This window comes from Narcine bancroftii, chromosome 11 (genome assembly GCF_036971445.1).
Source record: "Narcine bancroftii isolate sNarBan1 chromosome 11, sNarBan1.hap1, whole genome shotgun sequence".
In the NCBI taxonomy this organism is placed as follows: domain Eukaryota; kingdom Metazoa; phylum Chordata; class Chondrichthyes; order Torpediniformes; family Narcinidae; genus Narcine; species Narcine bancroftii.
Genome location: NC_091479.1, coordinates 100,355,230 through 100,374,375, shown reverse-complemented (window position 1 = coordinate 100,374,375; position 19,146 = coordinate 100,355,230). Strand labels below are relative to the sequence as shown.

Here is a 19,146-nt window from a genome sequence, read left to right as displayed (position 1 = left end):
CTAGTATTCGTCATTGCTGCCCTGAGTAAAGGAGCTGGCTATCTACCCTGTCCCTTACAATCTTATATTCCTCCATTGTCATATCTCATCCTTCATTGATCCAAAGAGAAAAGCCTCAGTTCTGACAACCCTGTCATTATGACCAATGTCAGCAACATCTCCTCTGCACCCTGTCTGAAGTTTCTACACCTTGAAGATCTGTAGATTTCAAGGCTCTTGCAATGCCATTATGCACAGCCCCTTTTACATGTGGGTTGAACCAGGTAATTTACTGGATCCGTACCCAGTAATCGTGCGATGAAACATCACAACTTGGCAGGGTGAGTTAAATTCAACTGGACTCTGACACTTGGTGAGGGCAAGTTTCAGAGTCTGGCTGAGTTAACTCACTAATTGCCTTCTGGCATGTGAAAGCACAACCTGCTCTCACATTGTCACCGCTGGAGTTGGGACCCCCCCTTAAAATGCCGGGTTGTCGATTAACCAGTAAATCATGGGGCAGTGGGAAAGGCTCCCGAGTGCAGCAGGCCCGGTAAGTTTTCCCGCTTCCTGGGAGGGTTGGCAGTGATAGGGGCTGGTCTCCACTACTTATAACCTCCTGGAATTGGCCTCTCGAATTGATCGCCACCAGTTGTAGTTCATTTCAAAATCTCCCACAGGGTGGCAGCTTCAAGCCTAAGTAAGATCCACTGATTGGACACACAGGAGACCGCAGATGCTGGGATCTGGAAGGACAAAACAATCTGCTGCAGTAACTCGGCATCTGTGGCAGCGAAATGAAATTATCAACATTCCAAGTAATAACCTTTCATCGAGAGTAGAGTTGACAATTCCTTTCTCTCCCATCTCCCCCCCGCCCCCCCCCCCCCCCCCCACCAACGATGTTGTTCGACCTGCTGAGTTCCTCTTGCAGATTGTTTCTTTTCCACTTGTGACAATTTTTTTTTATTTGCAGACCCTTTCCGGTCGAGACATCGAGTACCACTTCTCCATTCACAACAGCCTCGTGTACCACAAAATGGAGAATGGAACCATCATACTGAGTCAGATCGGTCAATCTCTGCTTGTGACAGAAACAAGAGACAGTCTCCCTCCGAGTCCAGAGTTCAATCAACCGGTTACAAAGCTGGTCAACGACCGACCAATTGTTGCCTGGGACATACTTGCATCAAATGGTATCATTCATGCCATCAACAAGCCTTTTCAGGCTCCTCCTGAACCAGTAAGCTTTTGTATCACTTACCAACAAGATGTATTTAAGAAAGCATTTTATGTACAATTAGACTTAAGTTTTATTTATAGAATGTGGAACAACTCCGTTAGCCCAGGTATCTCTGCCTAACAAGATGCCCAACTTAAAGTAAAACTGCTGCACCTCTATTCCCTGCATATTCACATCTATCTAGAAGCCACTTAAATGCTACTATTGTATCTGCATCCACTACTCGACAACCCATCCCAGACATCCATCATTCCATGTGTTTAACAAAAAAAATGCCCACACATCTCCTTTAAATCTTGCCCCCGCCCCCCCTTCACCTTAAACATATATCCTCGGAGTTTTATAGTGGGGCAAAGATTCTGGCTGTCTACACTCTGTTTTATAAATTAGCTGGCCTCCCACTTAGTGTCCAACCTCTCCCCATAGTTTACCTTTTTAAATTTAGACATACAGCAAGGTAACAGGACCTTTCAACCCACGAACCCGTGCCATCCAATTACACACCATTGTGTAATTCCCCCCCCCCAGTATATTTTGAAGGGTGGGAGGAAATGGGAGCCCTCAAAGGAAACCCAACAGTTAGCGCGGGATTCAAACCCAGGTCCCAATGGCTGCCCCTGTAACAGCGTGCAATAACCTTGCCTCTAATTCAGGCAACATTGTGGTAAATCTCCTCATCCCCTTTCCAAAGCCTCCACATCCTTCCTGTAATGAGGGGGGGGGGGGGGGGTGACTAGAATTGCACACAATATTCCAAGTGCAGCCAAACCAAAGTTTTACATTCTGATGTGACAGCCTTACGTTTGGACCCAATGGGCTGCCCACTGAAGGTGGCCCATTCGCCGCCTTCTCCACCCCACTGCAGCTGCATTGCCGTGTCATGTATGAGGGATCAGTTATGAAAGGAGAGTTGGATTGCACGTCTCAGTGCACTGGTGTCACGGGGGGGGTGGGGGGGGGGAAATACCAAAATGACTGCTTTTGTCCTATGATTTCAGCAGAATTTTTTTTTAAATAGCCCTGTAGTTAGTAATAACAAAAGTATTTTTTGTAAGTTCAGGTTACATGTATCAATAGACCTACAAAGCTAAAACTCGATGCTCATTTACTTTTTGAACCTTCTACTTCACTCCGGCCAGAGCTGTCATTATTACCCAATGACAACAGTGCTGTGAATCGCATGGTTTCGTCTGCATTCGCTACAAGCACGAGCTGTTATTTCCTTTGCTGCTGGTGTTTTAGCTATAATATTGTGGTCACATTAGTACCTGTGAACCGACAGCAATAACCTTTTTGAAAAATGAAGTAGCAATTAAAGGAAAAGGTTCCATTCAGTTACTAATTCTTTCAATGAAGAAAGATTTTACAAAACAATTTGGTTAAACATTTTTATTTTGAATTCTATTGTTTTCTTACCAAGTTTTCATTTTAAGCAGATGAAACAATGTAAATGTAAATACATTTAGGCGCTGCGTATTCTATTGTCCTTTAAAGGTGTAATTTTAATTTTGCTGGTTGTTTATCTCACTACTGTTGCCGTTACCTTCAGTGATCGACGGGAATTACGATTTATGAATAACATTAGTGTAAAAAATGTTTTACTATGGATTCTGTAGGGTCTGGTACGAGAGGAAGTCCATGGGGAGGGGGAGTGAGACCAGCCCTAGTGACGCCATTGTCTCAATGGGCTGAATGGCCACCTACTCACTGTAATAATGTTCCTCGGATTCTAAGATTCAGCCCTGTCATCTCATGGTTGTGCTGGTATTCCATTGACTATAATTAGAGGCCCTGCAGATCCTGGCTAAAATGGAGATGACTGGACAATTTCTCAGTCACCCTTCTGCTGCAGATGATTTTAAGCAAATTTCTTCCATTCAGTGCTTTTAGTCAGAAAATTATCCTGCAGGAACAGGGCATCTGCATTCTGTAATTTAGATGCAAAATTCATTGTTAATTGAGATACACTTTGTTTTGAGTGCTACCCAGGCAGATCAACTCATACATGAGGAATGCAATAATAATTCAGGGATAATGTTACAGTAAGTAGCATTACAAAATGCAGGATATAGAGGAAAATACAATTTGATAGAGCAGGGGCATCATCTGTTACCGACCAAGATTCTGGCAGCAGCAGGAAAGAAACTACCCTTGAAACTACTCCATCTGTCTCCCTGTGTGAGTTGTTCTTCAATGACACATCTCTTTGACCAAACCTTTGGCTTGCTGATTTTATAGTCTTGATTCTTTGGTCTGTGACACACCCCCCAGTCACTGACACATTAACAATGGTATCTTAATGCACAAGGCTGTCATTCAAATTACCATGGAAATTGCAATAACTTTTTGTTTGTGACCAGGTTAAAGCTACGGTTGTTCACACTGGGCTTGGCCTTGCTGTGTTCTTCACCTGTGTGCTGGCAATAACTGGTTTGGCCGTCGCTCTGTATTATTACCACAAGCACAAACGTGGACCCTTCACCTTCCAATATTTCAAGGTAACATGTCAAGGGCATTGGGAGACGTGCATTCTCCACCCCCTGATCCTATTTCCACTTGTAGCTGGTTCTGTTAGAAGGGAAGAATCAAAATATATTGTCATGAACCTGTCTCAAAATTCTTTTTTTTTCCAGCAATGTTACAGGTGCAAATATTGCTATCAATTACATTTGAAAAGAAAATAAATTAGTGCTAAAGAAGAGAGGTAGTGGTTCATGGTCCACTCAGAAATCTGACGGCAGAGGGGAAGGTGCTGCTGGGAATTCATTTTCAGGCTCCTGTCCCTCCTTCCTACTGGGTGGTAGGTGTCCTTGAGGATAGAGGCTGCTCTAAAACACTGCCTCTTGTAAATGTCCATGATGGCACTGGCTGAGTTCACAACTCTCTATAGTCTTTTCCTGTCCTGTGCAATGGCACCACGAATCAGAATGTCTCCACGGTACACCTGTACAAATTTGCAAGTCTTTGATGAATGTATTCAAACTCCTCACACAGTTTAGCCATTGGTGAGCCTTCTTCATGATTGCATTGACGTGAAGTTCTTAACTCTTTCCACTGCTGACCCCTCGATGAGGATTGATTCATGTTCTCCTGATTTCCTAATCCACAATCTGTCCCTTAGTTTTGCTAAAGTTGAGTGCAAGGTTGTGGTGGTGACACCATTCAATGAACTTATCTATCTTCCTCATTGCCGGCTCTGTCTTCTTCCAGTTCTGGTCTCTTGTACATTTCTACATTTAATTGCCCCACCTTTGGTTCCAGTAACAGCATCACCAACCTGCTATCCCTCTTTAAGGGAGATCTTATAACCTACCTTCTTGAGCCTCTCTTCATCTTTCCTAACATCTCCTGATGTGACTCAAGTGTTGTGTTACTTTCAGTCCAAAGATGAAGATGATGCTTCTTTGTTTGATGACCAGTCACCTTCCAGGTTCAGTAACCCGATGTACAAGTTCACGAATGCAGTATAGTTTCCATTTCCACTTTAAATGAGTTCTAATACAGCATAAGTCCAAAAATCCAGACCACCAGAACATTTAAAATGTAGCGCCATGCCACAGATGCACACTTAATACAGGTAATCTTATCAAAATTCATTTGTTTACTGTATTTTCCAACACTTCAAGCTTTACATGCTCTGTTTTAGTGAAAAAAAGTTTACACTTTTGTCAAGTATTGACTTCATTTTTCTTTAAACTTCTGGTTTTGATGAATGAAACTAACAAATAAACTATCAAATTTTACCTCTTCATCTCTTCTTTATTCCTCTTTAAATTTGAATTTTAAAAGTGCTGTCTGAGAATCTGGAAAATCCAAACTTACCCTATCCCTGACTCAAGTGTTGTGTTACTTTCAGTCCAAAGATGAAGATGATGCTTCTTTGTTTGATGACCAATCACCTTCCAGGTTCAGTAACCCGATGTACAAGTTCACGAATGCAGATGACGAGGAGCCTTTCTCGGTAAGAAACACCAGGAAGTGTCAAGTGCGTAGATGAGAGTGTATAGTTTCCGTTTCCACTTTAAATGAGTTCTAATACAGCACAAGTCCAAAAATCCAGACCACCAGAACATTTAAAATGTAGCGCCATGCCACAGATGCACACTTAATACAGGTAATCTTATCAAAATTCATTTGTTTACTGTATTTTTCAACAATTCAAGCTTTACATGCTCTGTTTTAGTGAAAAAAAGTTTACACTTTTGTCAAGTATTGACCTCATTTTTCTTTAAACTTCTGGTTTTGATGAATTAAACTAACAAATAAACTATCAAATTTTACCTCTTCATCTCTTCTTTATTCCTCTTTAAATTTGAATTTTAAAAGTGCTGTCTGAGAATCTGGAAAATCCAAACTTACCCTATCCCTGAGCAGTCCAGACTTTAGGACTGTACATCTATGCATTAATTGGGATGATATAAACTTTTTTAAAAATATCAGAATGATGGTCTTGAAACATCAACTCTACTTCTCACACCAAGGCAAATGCCTGATGTGCTGTGATTCCGGTATTTTCTGTTTTAAAACAATTGCAAAAAGCTCATAACAGTTCACTAAGTTCTTTTGAAGGATCAAAACTATTTGAATGTGGGGATCACAGGACCAAATTTGAGCAGAGAAAGCTCCGATGGGCAGCTATATCAGAGAGGCTAGACGATCATTTCATTGAGTATCTTGGCTCTCCCAGTGGCCCCCCATCCCATTCCCTTGCTGACGTCTGTCCATGGACACATTCACTGCCAGACGTGGAACAACACCTTATCTGTCTGGGAACTCTCCAAACTGGATGGCATTAATATTAACATGTTAAACCCCCACCCACTGCTTCTCCCTGTTGCCTTTCCTGCAGCTGCCTCTCTCTTCCCTGCCTCCTTTCACAGAGCAAATATAAATTCTCACCTCCTATCATCATACCCAGTTAACACCTTTTGTTGGTCTGGACTCCTCCCCCAGCCAGTCTTCAATCTTGATTTTGACACCTTCCTATGCTTTGCTTCTACCTTGAGGTATTTTTACTACATTCACAGCATCTGCAGATGTTTCACTCCATGTAGTAATAACAAGCAACTTGAGTTAGCCATGGTTTTTCAGGAATAAAGGTGGCCAGGACAAGGGGAAAGGCTTTTGTTCTTCCTTAGCATTGTTTCTGGGCATATTTACATCCACATGGGTAACACCACCACAAATTAATTGGCCATTATGATATGAAACACTAAAGTCTGCAGAGGCTGTGATTGTAGTAAAACCACAGAAATACTGGGGGAATGACTCAATTCTATCATTATCCTGAACCACCCTAGAAGTATATAATTCTTGATTAAAATGAATGAAATTCATCATTAATCTCCTGGGGTTTATAGGTAACCACTGAATTTTTCCTTACTGCATTTATTGTTCTAGAAGTTTGTTCAGTCTTTAACTCCTTTGGAGTTAAGAAACCGTGCAAATAACAAGTCAATTAGGGATGATTAAAACAGTGGTTCTCAACCTTTTTCTCTCCACCCACATACCACATTAAGCAATCCCTTACTAATCACAGAGCACCTCTGGCATCCTTAAAGTGGGATGTGAGTGGAAAACTAACTGGTCTAAATGAGCAAAGGGGAAGAGTTTCGAGGGCAAACAGCAGTTTTACGTTGATTTGGCCCAGGCATGGAAGGCCTGTTCTTGTGTGGTTCTACGAATTGGATTGGCCTGTGAGCTCAATGGGCTGGATGGATTCCAATGTTGTAAGAAAACACGGGAATCGAAGGATTTCTGCATCTGTTACAGTGCAGGCTCGGTGACTGGGAAAGGGCACTGCTCCAACAGGACTCGCAAGTACAGTCGGCAGATCACATCCACTAACCCTCTTGTCATTTTCTGCAGGGTGAACATTGACCATCATCAACCATCTGTCCTGACCAGTAACAGCATCAATGTGCGTGGGCCGCACAAGCAAACGAAAATCTGAGCAATATCCATTTAGAAGCAATTGCCAGTTACCTTGACAACATTGATGGCCTGTTGTCGGTGAACTTTGGAACCAGAGCTGGATTATGAGACAGAGCATCTTTTCGTCAGTGATGGAGGATACTGGGATGAAAATTAATTCTACATTTTAACCATCTTTTAGTACCCTTTCAAATAAAATGTTCTTAGAGCAATGATTGTAATATTTAGCTAAGAGACTAAGTGAAATATTGTAATAAAATGAGTTTAAAAACAGATTCTTGATGATATTTTTAAAAATAGCAACTTTGATTTTGAGTGAAAAGCATTGAAATTAGATCACTTACCTCTTCCCTCCACGTTCAGAAGTAGGATCTTCAAGTTCCCAGGTGTCGAACAACCACTGTTGACCATCACTGCGGCTGAAGCCATTCTTGTGCATGGACCTCTATGTGACTCCTGTGACCACATCTGTCCAGCTGGGCAAGAGCAGTTGGTGTCACGATCTCAGGCAGCACCAAGAGTTGCCGTGAAGGGAGTGCAGCTGGAAGTAGGAGGATCACAAGCTGGAACCTCTGGCAACTCAGTCAAGCAGAGCCGGTGACCTGACTGCCAGGGTGCCCCATACCTGGCCTCCCCAACAATTCCAGTGCTTGGCGCTGCATAACCCAGCATTTTTAATTTGTCCTGAAAAATCTTTTCCGTTAAATACTGGTTATCAGTCCATTGGGTGCAGCAAGTGAAGTGTGACCGAGGAAGGAAGAATGGTCACTGATCTTTGCCATATTAAGCATGTCAACAGCTACAATGGGAAGGTTACAAAGGGCAGTTCATACACAAGAATATGAAAGACAAGAACAAGGATTACCTTTATTCAATCCACCTTTTTTGAGAAACGAGTTTCCACATCGACATTGCAAACATAAAAGCTTCTGGCATCAATAATTTAGGAACTGTTGATACTATAAATGCTTTCAAGTTGACTTTTTTTTCAAATACTTATGCCAGTACTTTATTTTTGGCAAGGTTCACAACAAAATAAAGCACAAGGACCTTCTTAAATCTTACATTATAGGCCAATCACTAACTACTGGGGCTTGAAACCACGACCTTTTAAAGGAAAGATCAGCAAGTCTTTGAAGGTGTTTTTACTCAGATTCATCACCATCAATGCAGCTTTCCTCCGCCATCAGGGGCAAGCAAACAGAACACACCTTCTCAATGAAAAGACCATAAGATGGGAGCAGAAATAGGCCATTCAGCCCATTGAGTCTGTCCCACCATTCAATCACGAGCAGATCCATTTTCCCCACTGCCCGGCCTTCTCCCTCTAACCTTTGATGCCCTGGCTAATCAAGAACCTGTCAATCTCTGCCTTAAATACACCCAATGACCCGGCCTCCACAACTACCAGTGGCATCAAATTCTACAGATTCACCAACCTCCGGCTGAATAAATAACTCTGCATCTCTGTTCTAAGTGAACGCCCTCTTGTCCTTGCCTCTCCCACCGTGGGAAACAACCTTTCTATATCTACTTGTTCATGCCTTTCAACATTTGAAATGTTTCAGTGAGATTCCCCCTCAATCTCTTAAATTCCAATGAGTACAGGCCAAGAGCCTTCAAATGCACCTCATATGATAACCCTTTCATTCCCAGAATCATCCTACTGAACCTACTTTGAACCCTCTCCAATGTCAACACATCTTTCTTTAAATGAGGAGCCCAAAACTGCTCACAATACTCCACGTGAGGTCTCACCAGAGCCTTACAAAGATTCAACATCACATCCCTGCCATTGTATTCTATGCTTCTTTGTCTGTAGAGAAGCACCATTAGTCTACAGAAGAAAGGAAGATTTTCCAACGACTCGTGCTTTAAAACCTTTTGAGAGTAAAAACCGTTTTTCACACGAAAATAAATCTCATTAAATTTGCATGAATCAATTCAAATTCTACAATTTAAAAGCCTTTTCCATAAAGAACATGACCTCTACCAACATTTATAGTTAAAATGTAAAAGTGTTTTAGTGCAACATATTTAGATCTTCATTTTAAAATGTAAATCCATGAACATGAGCAGTAAAAAGTGCAACTCTTATTTCCATCCTAAATCCTACATATGCAATAAACACATTGACTAGAATAGAACAATTAAGACTATTTTCAGTTCAGTTGGAAATGAGAAGGATCTGTGGATAAACCCAGATCGATGGCGTAATGTTGCACTAACCACAGCACGGAGATTATTAGTTGGCCTAATGGTCCCATTGAACACTGGTATTCTGACAGCTCTCCTGTCTAAACACCCACATACCTCTGGTCAGTCTGAACTGCTCCAACCCAACAACATTCCAATTGTAAAAGGCAACACAGACCACGCAGAGTAACATTATGATAATGCAGCACGCTCGAGGCGTTGGGACTGCCGGCTTTTCTGAACCATTGGGTGTGATTCCTATTAATACCCTAATGCACTTCTTTTGAGACACAGCACGATAACAGGGAGGGAGGAGACCGGAACACCTCATGCAGACATAGGCAAAACGTGCACGCTCCTTACAGACCAAATCACTGCTCTGTGATACTGCACAGCATTCAAGCCAATTTTCCAGATGAATTCAATGCGTTGAAAGATTCTGCAGGAACTAGGGGCCAGGCGAGCTTCAGGGCAGATGATCCAAGGCTCCCAGCTAGAATGGGAGCACGGGAACAGGAATCCCATCTACCACCAGGCAAGAAAAGGAAACATCAGCCTTTTGAGACTTACCAGAACACGACTCTCTGTACTTTTGTTTGATTATTGGATTGCCTGCTGTGCCCATGACCTCTTACCCATTGGTCTGTGCTCCTCCTCCTCCCCCTACCCCTTCCTCCCTCTCCTCTCCCCTACCTTTTTATTCAGGCTTTTGCTTGATGAAGGGCTCAGGTTTATGTTAAATGAGCTCCTTCCCCTGTGAAGAATATTTGTGTTCGTGGATAGTGGGATGGGGCCAGGGGGAGTAAAAGGGAACATGCAACATCTTCTGCACTTGTCATATGAAGTTGCCCATGGGAAGGGGGTTGGCTTGGACCAAAATCTCAGCTAATGCCCAGAAGGTACCAGGCCCTGAACAATCCTGAAGGGGAGGGGAAATATTCGTCTGCTTGCACCACAAAAATAACTCACTGCGGAAAACCATCTTCGCAGAAATAAAGAACAAAGCATTCCTTGATTCAGTTTTCACACACGTACAAGTATGGCTGCAGGGAGGAACAAAGGCACCCACAGATCTGGGAGATGCATCAGGCTTGAACAACATTGAAACAGGCCCTTCAGCCCAAAGGTTCCATGCCAACCACCATACATACACTCTCTTATTTTTCCCTATCTTTATCAGTCCATCTCACCCCTCGAGATTCTACCATTCAGCCACAAACAAGGGGCAAATTTACAACAGACAATTAACCTACTGGCCGACACAGCACTCAGAAGAAACCCAGGTGGCCCAAAGGAGAGTGTGCAAACTCTGCACAGACAGCCCTCGAGGTCAGCAACAGGAGAACACAAAGCGGGGTAGTGAAAAATTGGTGACTTGTGATCAAAGAGCTCACACCAGGCTGCAGCAGATTGGCTCATGGGGACCGGGTATTGGAAGCGGGATACGAGAGGTTGCTGAGGGCAAGAAGGGCTCCCGAAGGGCCCTGGGCATGTCGAAGGTTTGGATCAGGAGTTACTGATGGTTGGAACAAAGCACATGGCACCATTATAGTGCTGGAGGGTCAAGCCCAGATCATTTACAGGAACCAATAGCTCGGTGCCAGGAGGGTTAATCCAATTACAACAGCTAATGGCCCAAGGCCAAGACCAGGCAAGGCTGGAGAGTCCAGTCCATGTGGTTTACATGGGTTTCAACAGCAACATGAGCACTAATGGGTGGGGCAGAAACAAACCTTGATTGGCAGCTGGTGTGTTCTCTGACTAGGTAGGGAGCAGTGCTGTCACATGACAGCCACAACCCTTCCCAATACAGGGGGGATGAGGGAGGTGGGTTTAACAGGAATTAGAGAAGTTGAAATTGATGCCATCTGGTTGGAAAGTGCCAAGACAAGACACAAGGTATTGTTCCTCCAATTTGTGGGTGGCTTCAAACTGGCAGCATGTGAGAGACCATGAAGGGACATGCCAATGTGGCAATGGGGTCTGGAACTGAAGCAGTTGGCGACTGGGCAGTCCATGCCGTTGCAGTGCCTAACTGTTAACAAACTAAGATTGACAAATAGGTCACCATGAACTGGGGAGGTAGGGGTACAATTTAGAGAAATATGAATCTGAACTCTATGCACAGTGCACTGAATACTGGCTCTTTAAGTAATCTGGCCGTGGAGTTACATAGAAACAATACAGAACAGGCTCTACAGCACACAATGTCTCTGCTGGACACGATGCCAAAATAACCCAAATCTCTTGTACTTGCACATAATCCCCTGCGTAGTAATGAGTCTCCTCCAAAATATGGTCCTGAAAGATCCTTCCAACTCCTGCACAATGGAAGAGATACCTGTTCCAACTGAAGAGAGCCCAGATCACACTCACTTGGAAATCCAAATCCTCTCCCATGATGAAGGCCACGAGACAACCTTCCCCGTCTAACATCCCACGAGTCTGACCAGCAAACTTCAAGGGCTGTCACTCAGACCTTGTCGGGTGACCTGAAAGGCAGTGGGAAAAGACTGGCTACCCACGCAACTCCAACTAGAGAGAAAGGTCAGGAAATTAAGTGGTAGCTTAACCCTTTGGACTCTGGCCATTTTTAACCTTCCATAATATATATATTCCAGACTGGGTCCATGGGTAAACTACAGTACGACCATCAGTACAAACCAGCTGGTGGTTGGACATAAAGCCAGTCTTGGAAAACCAGGGACACGGAGTTTATGCACTTGTTGTCTAGATGGTAGTCCCTGAAAACAAGGACCCGGAGTCCAAAGGGTTAATGTTCACTTTCAAATTTTACAATTTTTTAATTTAAATTTAGGCATATGACACAGTAACAGGCCCTTTCAGTCCACGAGCCAGTGCTGCCCAATTACACCCAATTGACCTGCAACCCCCATGTGATTTGAACAGTGTAGGAAACTGGAGTCCATGGGGAAAACCCACAGAGAGAATGTACAAACTCTTTACAGACAGCGCGGGATTCGAACTCCAGTTCTGGTCGCTGTAACAGTGTTGCGCTAAACACTACGCTAACCGTACCGCCCCCTGCTTCATGGTGGGAATAAAGCTTGTCTGAACACATACTCCCAGCACGCTCCATTTCAGCTCACTGGTGTTCAAGTTTGAAAACTTCTAAAATTATTACAGCAAAGCTCAAATTGATGAGTGGACTGACTGCTTCGCCCTGGTCACTTGTGCTTCCCCACTGCCTCACTTAATCTGAGCCACCCCTTCAACACCCCTGCACGGGTGGTCTGCCCAGAGAGCAGCTTCATGCTGTAGCGGAGTCCTCCTGGGGTAGAAGGTGTTGTGCAGATTGTAATTCAAGATGCAACTCAAGGATGCCATGTAGATGTCAGCAAACCGGGAGAGCCTCCGCGAGAAGTAGGTGGGGTTGTGGTGGGTCCGGAAGATGCTCCCAAACTGGGGGTTGAAGATGGTCTTGGTCAGTTCCCTGAAAGAAAAGAAGAACAATCAGTACCTGGGCTACCTGGGAAACAAATAAACATGCACCCCAACTCTCCACAGACTAACAAATGGCCATGGTACTCCTGTGCCTGGTCCAAGATGTTTCTGGTCAATGGTGTGCCCTGATTATTGATGGCAACAGACTCAATAAAAATACTGATTATTTTCATTTTGGGTAACCTCATCCCCCAATTGATTCCACAATTTCCATCTCTGCGTTACCTACTCCTGTACTTACTTCTTCCTCTCTTTCTAACCATTGTTAACCCCAACCCTCCCCCTCCTTCTCTACCTCTCTCATCTTCTGTCCCATACACTTGGGAAGGGGCAGGCACTGTTAAGGTAGCAGTTTGCGTGATGCTTTTACAGCGCCGGGGCCCCAGGTCCCACCACCCTCTGTTTCAAAATGTTACCCCTCAGGTTCCTGTTAAATCTCTCCCCTCCCTCACCTCTGGTTATATTCTGCACAAAAGACTGTGTTAACCGATCTATTCCTCCTCATGATGCTGAGATCACCCCTCATCTTCCTGTGCTCTAAGGAACGAAGCTTTTGCCTGCTCAACTTCTCCCAAAAGGTCTGACCTACCCAAGTCCGGAAGACTCAATCATTCCTATTGTATCTACTTCCACCATTACCCCTGGCGGCCATCCCAGGCACCCAACCCCTCTCTCTAGGTAAAATAAAAACTTGCCCTGCCCATCTTCACTCCAACCCCCCCTCCCCCACCTTACCTTAATTCCAGGATGTGACACTCCCCCCCTACCCAGGGAAGAGAGTCTGTTTGCCTACTCCACCAAGGCCTCTCATCAATTCTCAAACCTCAATCACTTCTCTCCTAAACCTCTGACACTCCAGAGAAAGCCAACCTCCCCCTTTACCTCAGAGGGCACACTTTAGAGCAGTCATTATCAACCTTTGCTCAAAGTTTACGGGCTCCCTTCCCTGTGAAGCAGTCAAGTTTAGTTAGTTTCTTCCGCACTTTTTAATTTTGACATGCAGCATGGTAAAAGGGCAATTTCGGCCCACAAGTCCGTGCCGCCCAATTTACACCCAATCAACCTACACCCCCAGTATGTTCTGAAGGGTGGGAGGAAACCAGAGCCCTCGTGGAAAACTCATGCAGACATGGGAAGAATGTACAAACTCCTTACAGTTAGCGTGAGATTAGAACCCCAGACCCGATCACTAGCGCTGTATATGCATTGCGCTAACTGCTACACCAACCGTGTCGTCCTCTCCTACTGACTACGTAAAACAAAAATTATTTGATGATTTCAATCCATGCCCCCCACCCCTTAAATATGCCGTGGCCCCTGTTGAGAATGGATGCTTTAGTGGAAAGGTTTCGAGGGCGATGGGCCAGCAGTGCTGCACACTCACCTCAACTGGTTTCTCTCTTTTATCCATTCTTGGAGCACCATCCGGGATTCCGCATCTTCGTAAACCTAAAACAATCAAGGGGAAAAGAAAAGGCCCTGGTGAAACAGGTGTACCCCACTGGATCAGGGAGGTCATCTCAATCAGTCAGTGAGCTGTCTTCCTCCATCACTACTGCACAGCTGTGGTAATTACTCAACTTTTGAATTAAGCTGGCCTCCAGAAAAATTTCAAGCGGGGACTTCAACTATCTTCTAGCAACTAGGCCAGAAGGAGCGATCAACTTTGACTCTCCAACATCTGGGCCAGAGAGAGTGCTGTTCTTTAAATCTCTAACATCTGGGCCAGACAGAGTGATGCAGAAAATGGATTTCGATTTTAATCCTACGGTTTAAACATTGCCTTGAAATTTGAAAGATTGTAAACTTTATAAGTACCTGTTCGGCTTCAGCAAGTTAAAATTTCAGACACATGAACATTGCATAAATTGTATGACAATAAACTCACTATCAACAATTATCAAGACCACTGATTTTCAATTCATCAGGATTTGAGACTGAAGGGCTCATTTCTAGTTTGAGGGTACACTTGCACTCTAATTTGGTCTTTCTCCAGGTACCTTGATGGTACCATGATGAATGTATAACCATACTAAATCTATTTGCAACTTATTCAATAACGACCAAGTGAGTGACTGATGTTATTCATGGATTTGGCAGAGTTCCATGTCATTTGCCCACCACCCTAGTCACAATCTCTTCTCACTGCTAGCTCTCTGGGCCGAAGCCTGAAGAAGACCAGCACCTCTAGACTCAAGAACAGTTTCCTTTCAGCAGCTACCAGATTCTCGAATCTCCCTCGTTTCACCGATCAGGAACCACTCAGACACCACAAAAGGCCTGTCTGCACTATTTCTAAGTCACTTTTTTTGGATGATAGGCCAACTGTGAATATTTATTATCTATCTTGGTTTTGTATTTATTGTTTCTTTTTAATTTCATTGAGTATGCCATTGTGATTTTTTTTGTTTGTTTGCGCCGTTTTGTGCTTTTCTTTAACCAAGTATACTTTCAGTTGCAGGAAGAATTTTGATATGTACATTGTACAATGTACATGACGATGATGGGGTGCCACGGTGAGTGTACCGGTTAGCACAACGCTGTTACGGTGCCAGTGCCCATGGTTCAACTCCCCTACTGCCTATCAGGTGTTTGTATGTTCTCCCCATGTCTGCCTGTGTTTCCTCCAAAATGTACAGGGGTTATAGGTTAATTGGGTGGCACGGAAGGGGCTGTTACCATGCTGTATGTCTAAATTTAAATTTGAAATTTAAACTTGTTATTATGTCGTCACTTCGTAAGTCACCACAGCTCGTTTGATTGAAGTTCACGGTCGCAATGGAATGCACTCACCTGCACACGCTCAATCAGTCCGGTAAGACCTTGCAGCCACATGACCACCTGGCTGTATTCTTCTGTATTCATGGTCTTGATCTCTGATCTCAGCTCAGGGACAATCGCTCCTGTCCTCCACCCATGCTTCAAGGTCAAATCCTTTGAGAACAAGAGAGAAGGTGAGGGGTACCTGATAGTCAGTTTGGACGGGGTGGGCCTGCCATTTTCTCTGCTGCATGACCCCATGACATCACCTAGTGATGCACAGTGACCCTCACACGTACTGAGAGGAACACATCTTTCACTGGCTCTGAAAACCAATTCCATCTCATCCAATAGGCATTATAATATATGTCTATAGGCATTTATTATCCCTTTAAAATTTAAAGACAAAGGAGGAAAAACCCAACACCCAACCCCAACCAACCAATTTTCCCTTGCAACCGCTGCAACCGTGCCTGCCTGTCCCGCATCGGACTTGTCAGTCACCCACGAGCCTGCAGCAGACGTGGACGTACCCCTCCATAAATCTTCGTCCGCGAAGCCAAGCCAAAGAAAATTTTATGAACACAATTGCAAGGCACCTGTTTATCTGCAGCAAGAATTTCGTACATTGTACAATCTATGTGATAATAAAATAATTTTCATCTGCAACCTCAAAGCCAGAGGAGACTGCTTTAATTTTTACACAACCATAAAGAAATCTTTAAACCACCAATCCCGATTGTGCACGTACTTGGAATTTCTGCTTTGAATAATAAATCCATTAGATTAGTACATAACAAAATCTCAACAGCTTGTAATGGCACAAGAGGGGGCCTAAGCAGCTCTTGCCCCCCCCATGCTTCTGCCTCTTTCCTGCCAGCCAAAACATTCCCTCAGTTGTCTGTTCGCTTCCCATTCCACCTCAGACAGTGAGCTCGTAACTCTTTCTCAAGTAATGACAGCCCAGTTAGCATAGCAGTTACCGCAACGCTGTTACAGCGCCAACGATCGGGACCAGGGTTCAAATCACGCGCTGTCTGTAAGGAGTTTGTACATTTTCCCCGTGTCTCCATGGTTTCCTCCCACCTTTCAAAATGAACTTGTGGGCTGGATGGCTTGTTACTGTACAGTATATCTAAATTTAAAAGCCATCTTCTTCCTTACATTTTCAATAGGATCAACCTCGGGAGTAATGAGCATTGAAATAAACATCATTATGCTGTGTTGAACAGTACTTTGATCTCAAGTCCATACTTACAGCCAGATCACTGTAAATGTGATCCCCAAAATAAAGCACCTTCGAGCCAATCCAACCTGTGAGTTTCAGGAATTCATACAAGTTGCCCTGAGAGTGAAAAGCAATTTCAAGTTTAGAGCACTAAGGTTACATCCAAATGCTTGCCCAGTCCCTTCCCTCCCCAAAAGAAGTCTGCAAACTAAACTGCAGATGTTGGGAATATATTAAAAATAAAACAGAAAATTGAGGGGTGAGCAGTGGAAAAGGTAAAAAAAAACCCCTCCAAATTCCTGGGTGTCAACATCTCTGAAGATCCATCCTGGGGCCTTCACATTGATGTAATCATGAAGAATGTTGCCAGCAGCTATATTTCATTAGGAGTTCGAGGAGATTAGTTTTGTCACCAAAGACGCTTGCAAACTTCGACAGGTGTACCATGGTTGCATCACTGTCTGGTATGGAGGTACCAATGCACAGGAGAGGAAAAAGCGACAGAGGTCGTAAACTCAGCCAGCGTCAACATGATCACAGTCTTCATTCCATCAAGGACACCTACAAGAGCCCATATGTCAAGAAAGTAGCCTCTATCCTCAAGGACCCTCACCATTCATGGACAGAGTAGATGTTTCCCATGGGGGGAGAGTCTAGGACAAGAGGGCACAACTTCAGGATTGAAGGGCATCCACGGAACAGAGAAATGGAGAAATTTAACCAGAGGGCAGTGAATTTGAGGAATTTGTTGCCACAGGCGGTTGTGGAGGCCAGGTAGAGATTGATAGGTTCTTGATTAGCCAGGGAATCGAAGGTTTTGGGGAGAAGGCCGGACAGTGGGGCTGAGAGAGAATGGATCAGCTAGTGACGGAATGGTGGGGCCAACTTGCTGGGCTGAATGGCTTATTTCTGCTCCCATGAATTTGTGGTCTTGTGATCTTATTTCAGGTTACCTCGTCAACAACATCCCTCCACGTTTAAACTCTTGCAATTCTATTTATGTCCTGTCTGTAGTGAAACACGAAAGACTGCAGATGCTGTGATTGGAGTAAAAGCACAGAAATGCTGGAGGAACTCAGCAGGTCTCTCAGGATCTATAGGAGGTAAAGATACACAGTACATTTCTGATTATCCGAAAATCAGTTAACAGAAAACTTCTCGGCAGCAACGTGATGTCACAAGTTGAAAAAATGTTTTCACCCAACGTGCTCATGTGGGGCTCTGACGTATTGTTAGCCCCAGTTTGGTTACAACAGAGCTCAGAACCAGCCGGGAAGACAGAGGCTGAATGGCTGGATGCTGGCTCAGAGAAGCAGGCTGGAATCTCAAGCCATCAGTGAGCGACTGGAGGAAGTCACCAGGTGCATGGGGAGATTGTCCTCGTTTCAGGTAACTCCATTTCCTCTTTACCCTCCACTGTGCTTAGTTCTCTGCTGTCCCAGCGTCATCAAGGAGAGCAGCCTACCGGGCAGGAGGGGGGCCTCGGGCTCCCAGGCAGGAGGGGGGACAGTGGTGGGGAGGTGTTGGGGATTGGTGATGGCCGATACAAGTATTCTGCTGATGTTACTGGGCAGCATACAGTCATTACTCAGTTATACAAAAAATCCAGTTAACTGAAAAACATCCGGTCCCAAGCTTTTTGGATAAGCGAAAATGTACTGTATAGCCAAGGTTTCGAGCCTTGGATTTGAAGATCAGGTCTGAAATGTCGGTAATTTACCTTTACCTCCTATGAATGCTGCAGGACCAGTTGAGTTCCTCCAACATTTCTGTGCTTTTATTCATTGACTGGTAAGTGCTTTGGGAGATTCCATGGTGACAGAAGATGCCATATATACACAAGGTTTCCTTTTCCACTAACCACCATATAATACATTACTGATACAACAGAATCTCAAAAGCCCTTAGACTGGTGATGAGAAATTAAAAACAAAAAGATTTCTGCAAAGAAAAACGAAAAGTAAATTTTATTGGTACAATAATTAGTGCTAAGAGGAAGGTCAAATATTTTAAAGTTTCCATTAATGTAAGAAATATTGTATTTTTTCCTATTTTCATTTTAAAATTACTGTTGAAATTAGTCAACTTCCAAATCAAAAATAAAATAAAATCATAAATTCTATTATATGAAACACAATCCACGTTTAACCCTCGATGCAATATCCTGACGCAATGAATTCCCGATTCAGGGTGTCATCCATTATGTAAATTTAATTTACTTGATTAGATTTTTTTTAACAGCAGAAGCAAAACCCCTAATTTGAATTACTGGGAATAAATAGCACTGACAAATCTGGGCTTGTTCTCACTGGATAATTTCACGCTTCTATGGGAGAGTGCA

At 43.8% G+C, this 19,146-nt stretch overlaps 2 protein-coding genes across 8 annotated transcripts in view; one reads left to right on the top strand and one right to left on the bottom strand.

Annotated features, from left to right (window-relative positions):
• Positions 1-7,429, top strand: part of stab2 (stabilin 2) — a 198,485-nt gene extending 191,056 nt beyond the window's left edge. For 5 of the 6 annotated variants that reach the window (XM_069904271.1, XM_069904267.1, XM_069904268.1 and 2 more), the window contains 4 exons: positions 956-1,222; positions 3,583-3,720; positions 5,079-5,183; positions 7,091-7,429. In XM_069904271.1, coding sequence (XP_069760372.1) covers positions 956-1,222; positions 3,583-3,720; positions 5,079-5,183; positions 7,091-7,102 — 522 coding nt within the window. In that variant the 3' untranslated portion in view covers positions 7,103-7,429. Of the gene's footprint in view, positions 1-955; positions 1,223-3,582; positions 3,721-4,602; positions 4,800-5,078; positions 5,184-7,090 lie in introns of those variants that run through there. The other variant, XR_011346802.1, reaches the window with a different exon arrangement.
• Positions 7,430-7,998: 569 nt separating this feature from the next.
• nt5dc3 (5'-nucleotidase domain containing 3) overlaps positions 7,999-19,146 on the bottom strand; it is a 35,705-nt gene continuing 24,557 nt past the window's right edge. For both annotated transcript variants that reach the window (XM_069904273.1, XM_069904274.1), the window contains 4 exons: positions 16,836-16,922; positions 15,611-15,751; positions 14,202-14,266; positions 7,999-12,806 (listed from right to left, as the gene is read on the bottom strand). In XM_069904273.1, coding sequence (XP_069760374.1) covers positions 12,563-12,806; positions 14,202-14,266; positions 15,611-15,751; positions 16,836-16,922 — 537 coding nt within the window. In that variant the 3' untranslated portion in view covers positions 7,999-12,562. The remainder of the gene's footprint in view (positions 12,807-14,201; positions 14,267-15,610; positions 15,752-16,835; positions 16,923-19,146) is intronic.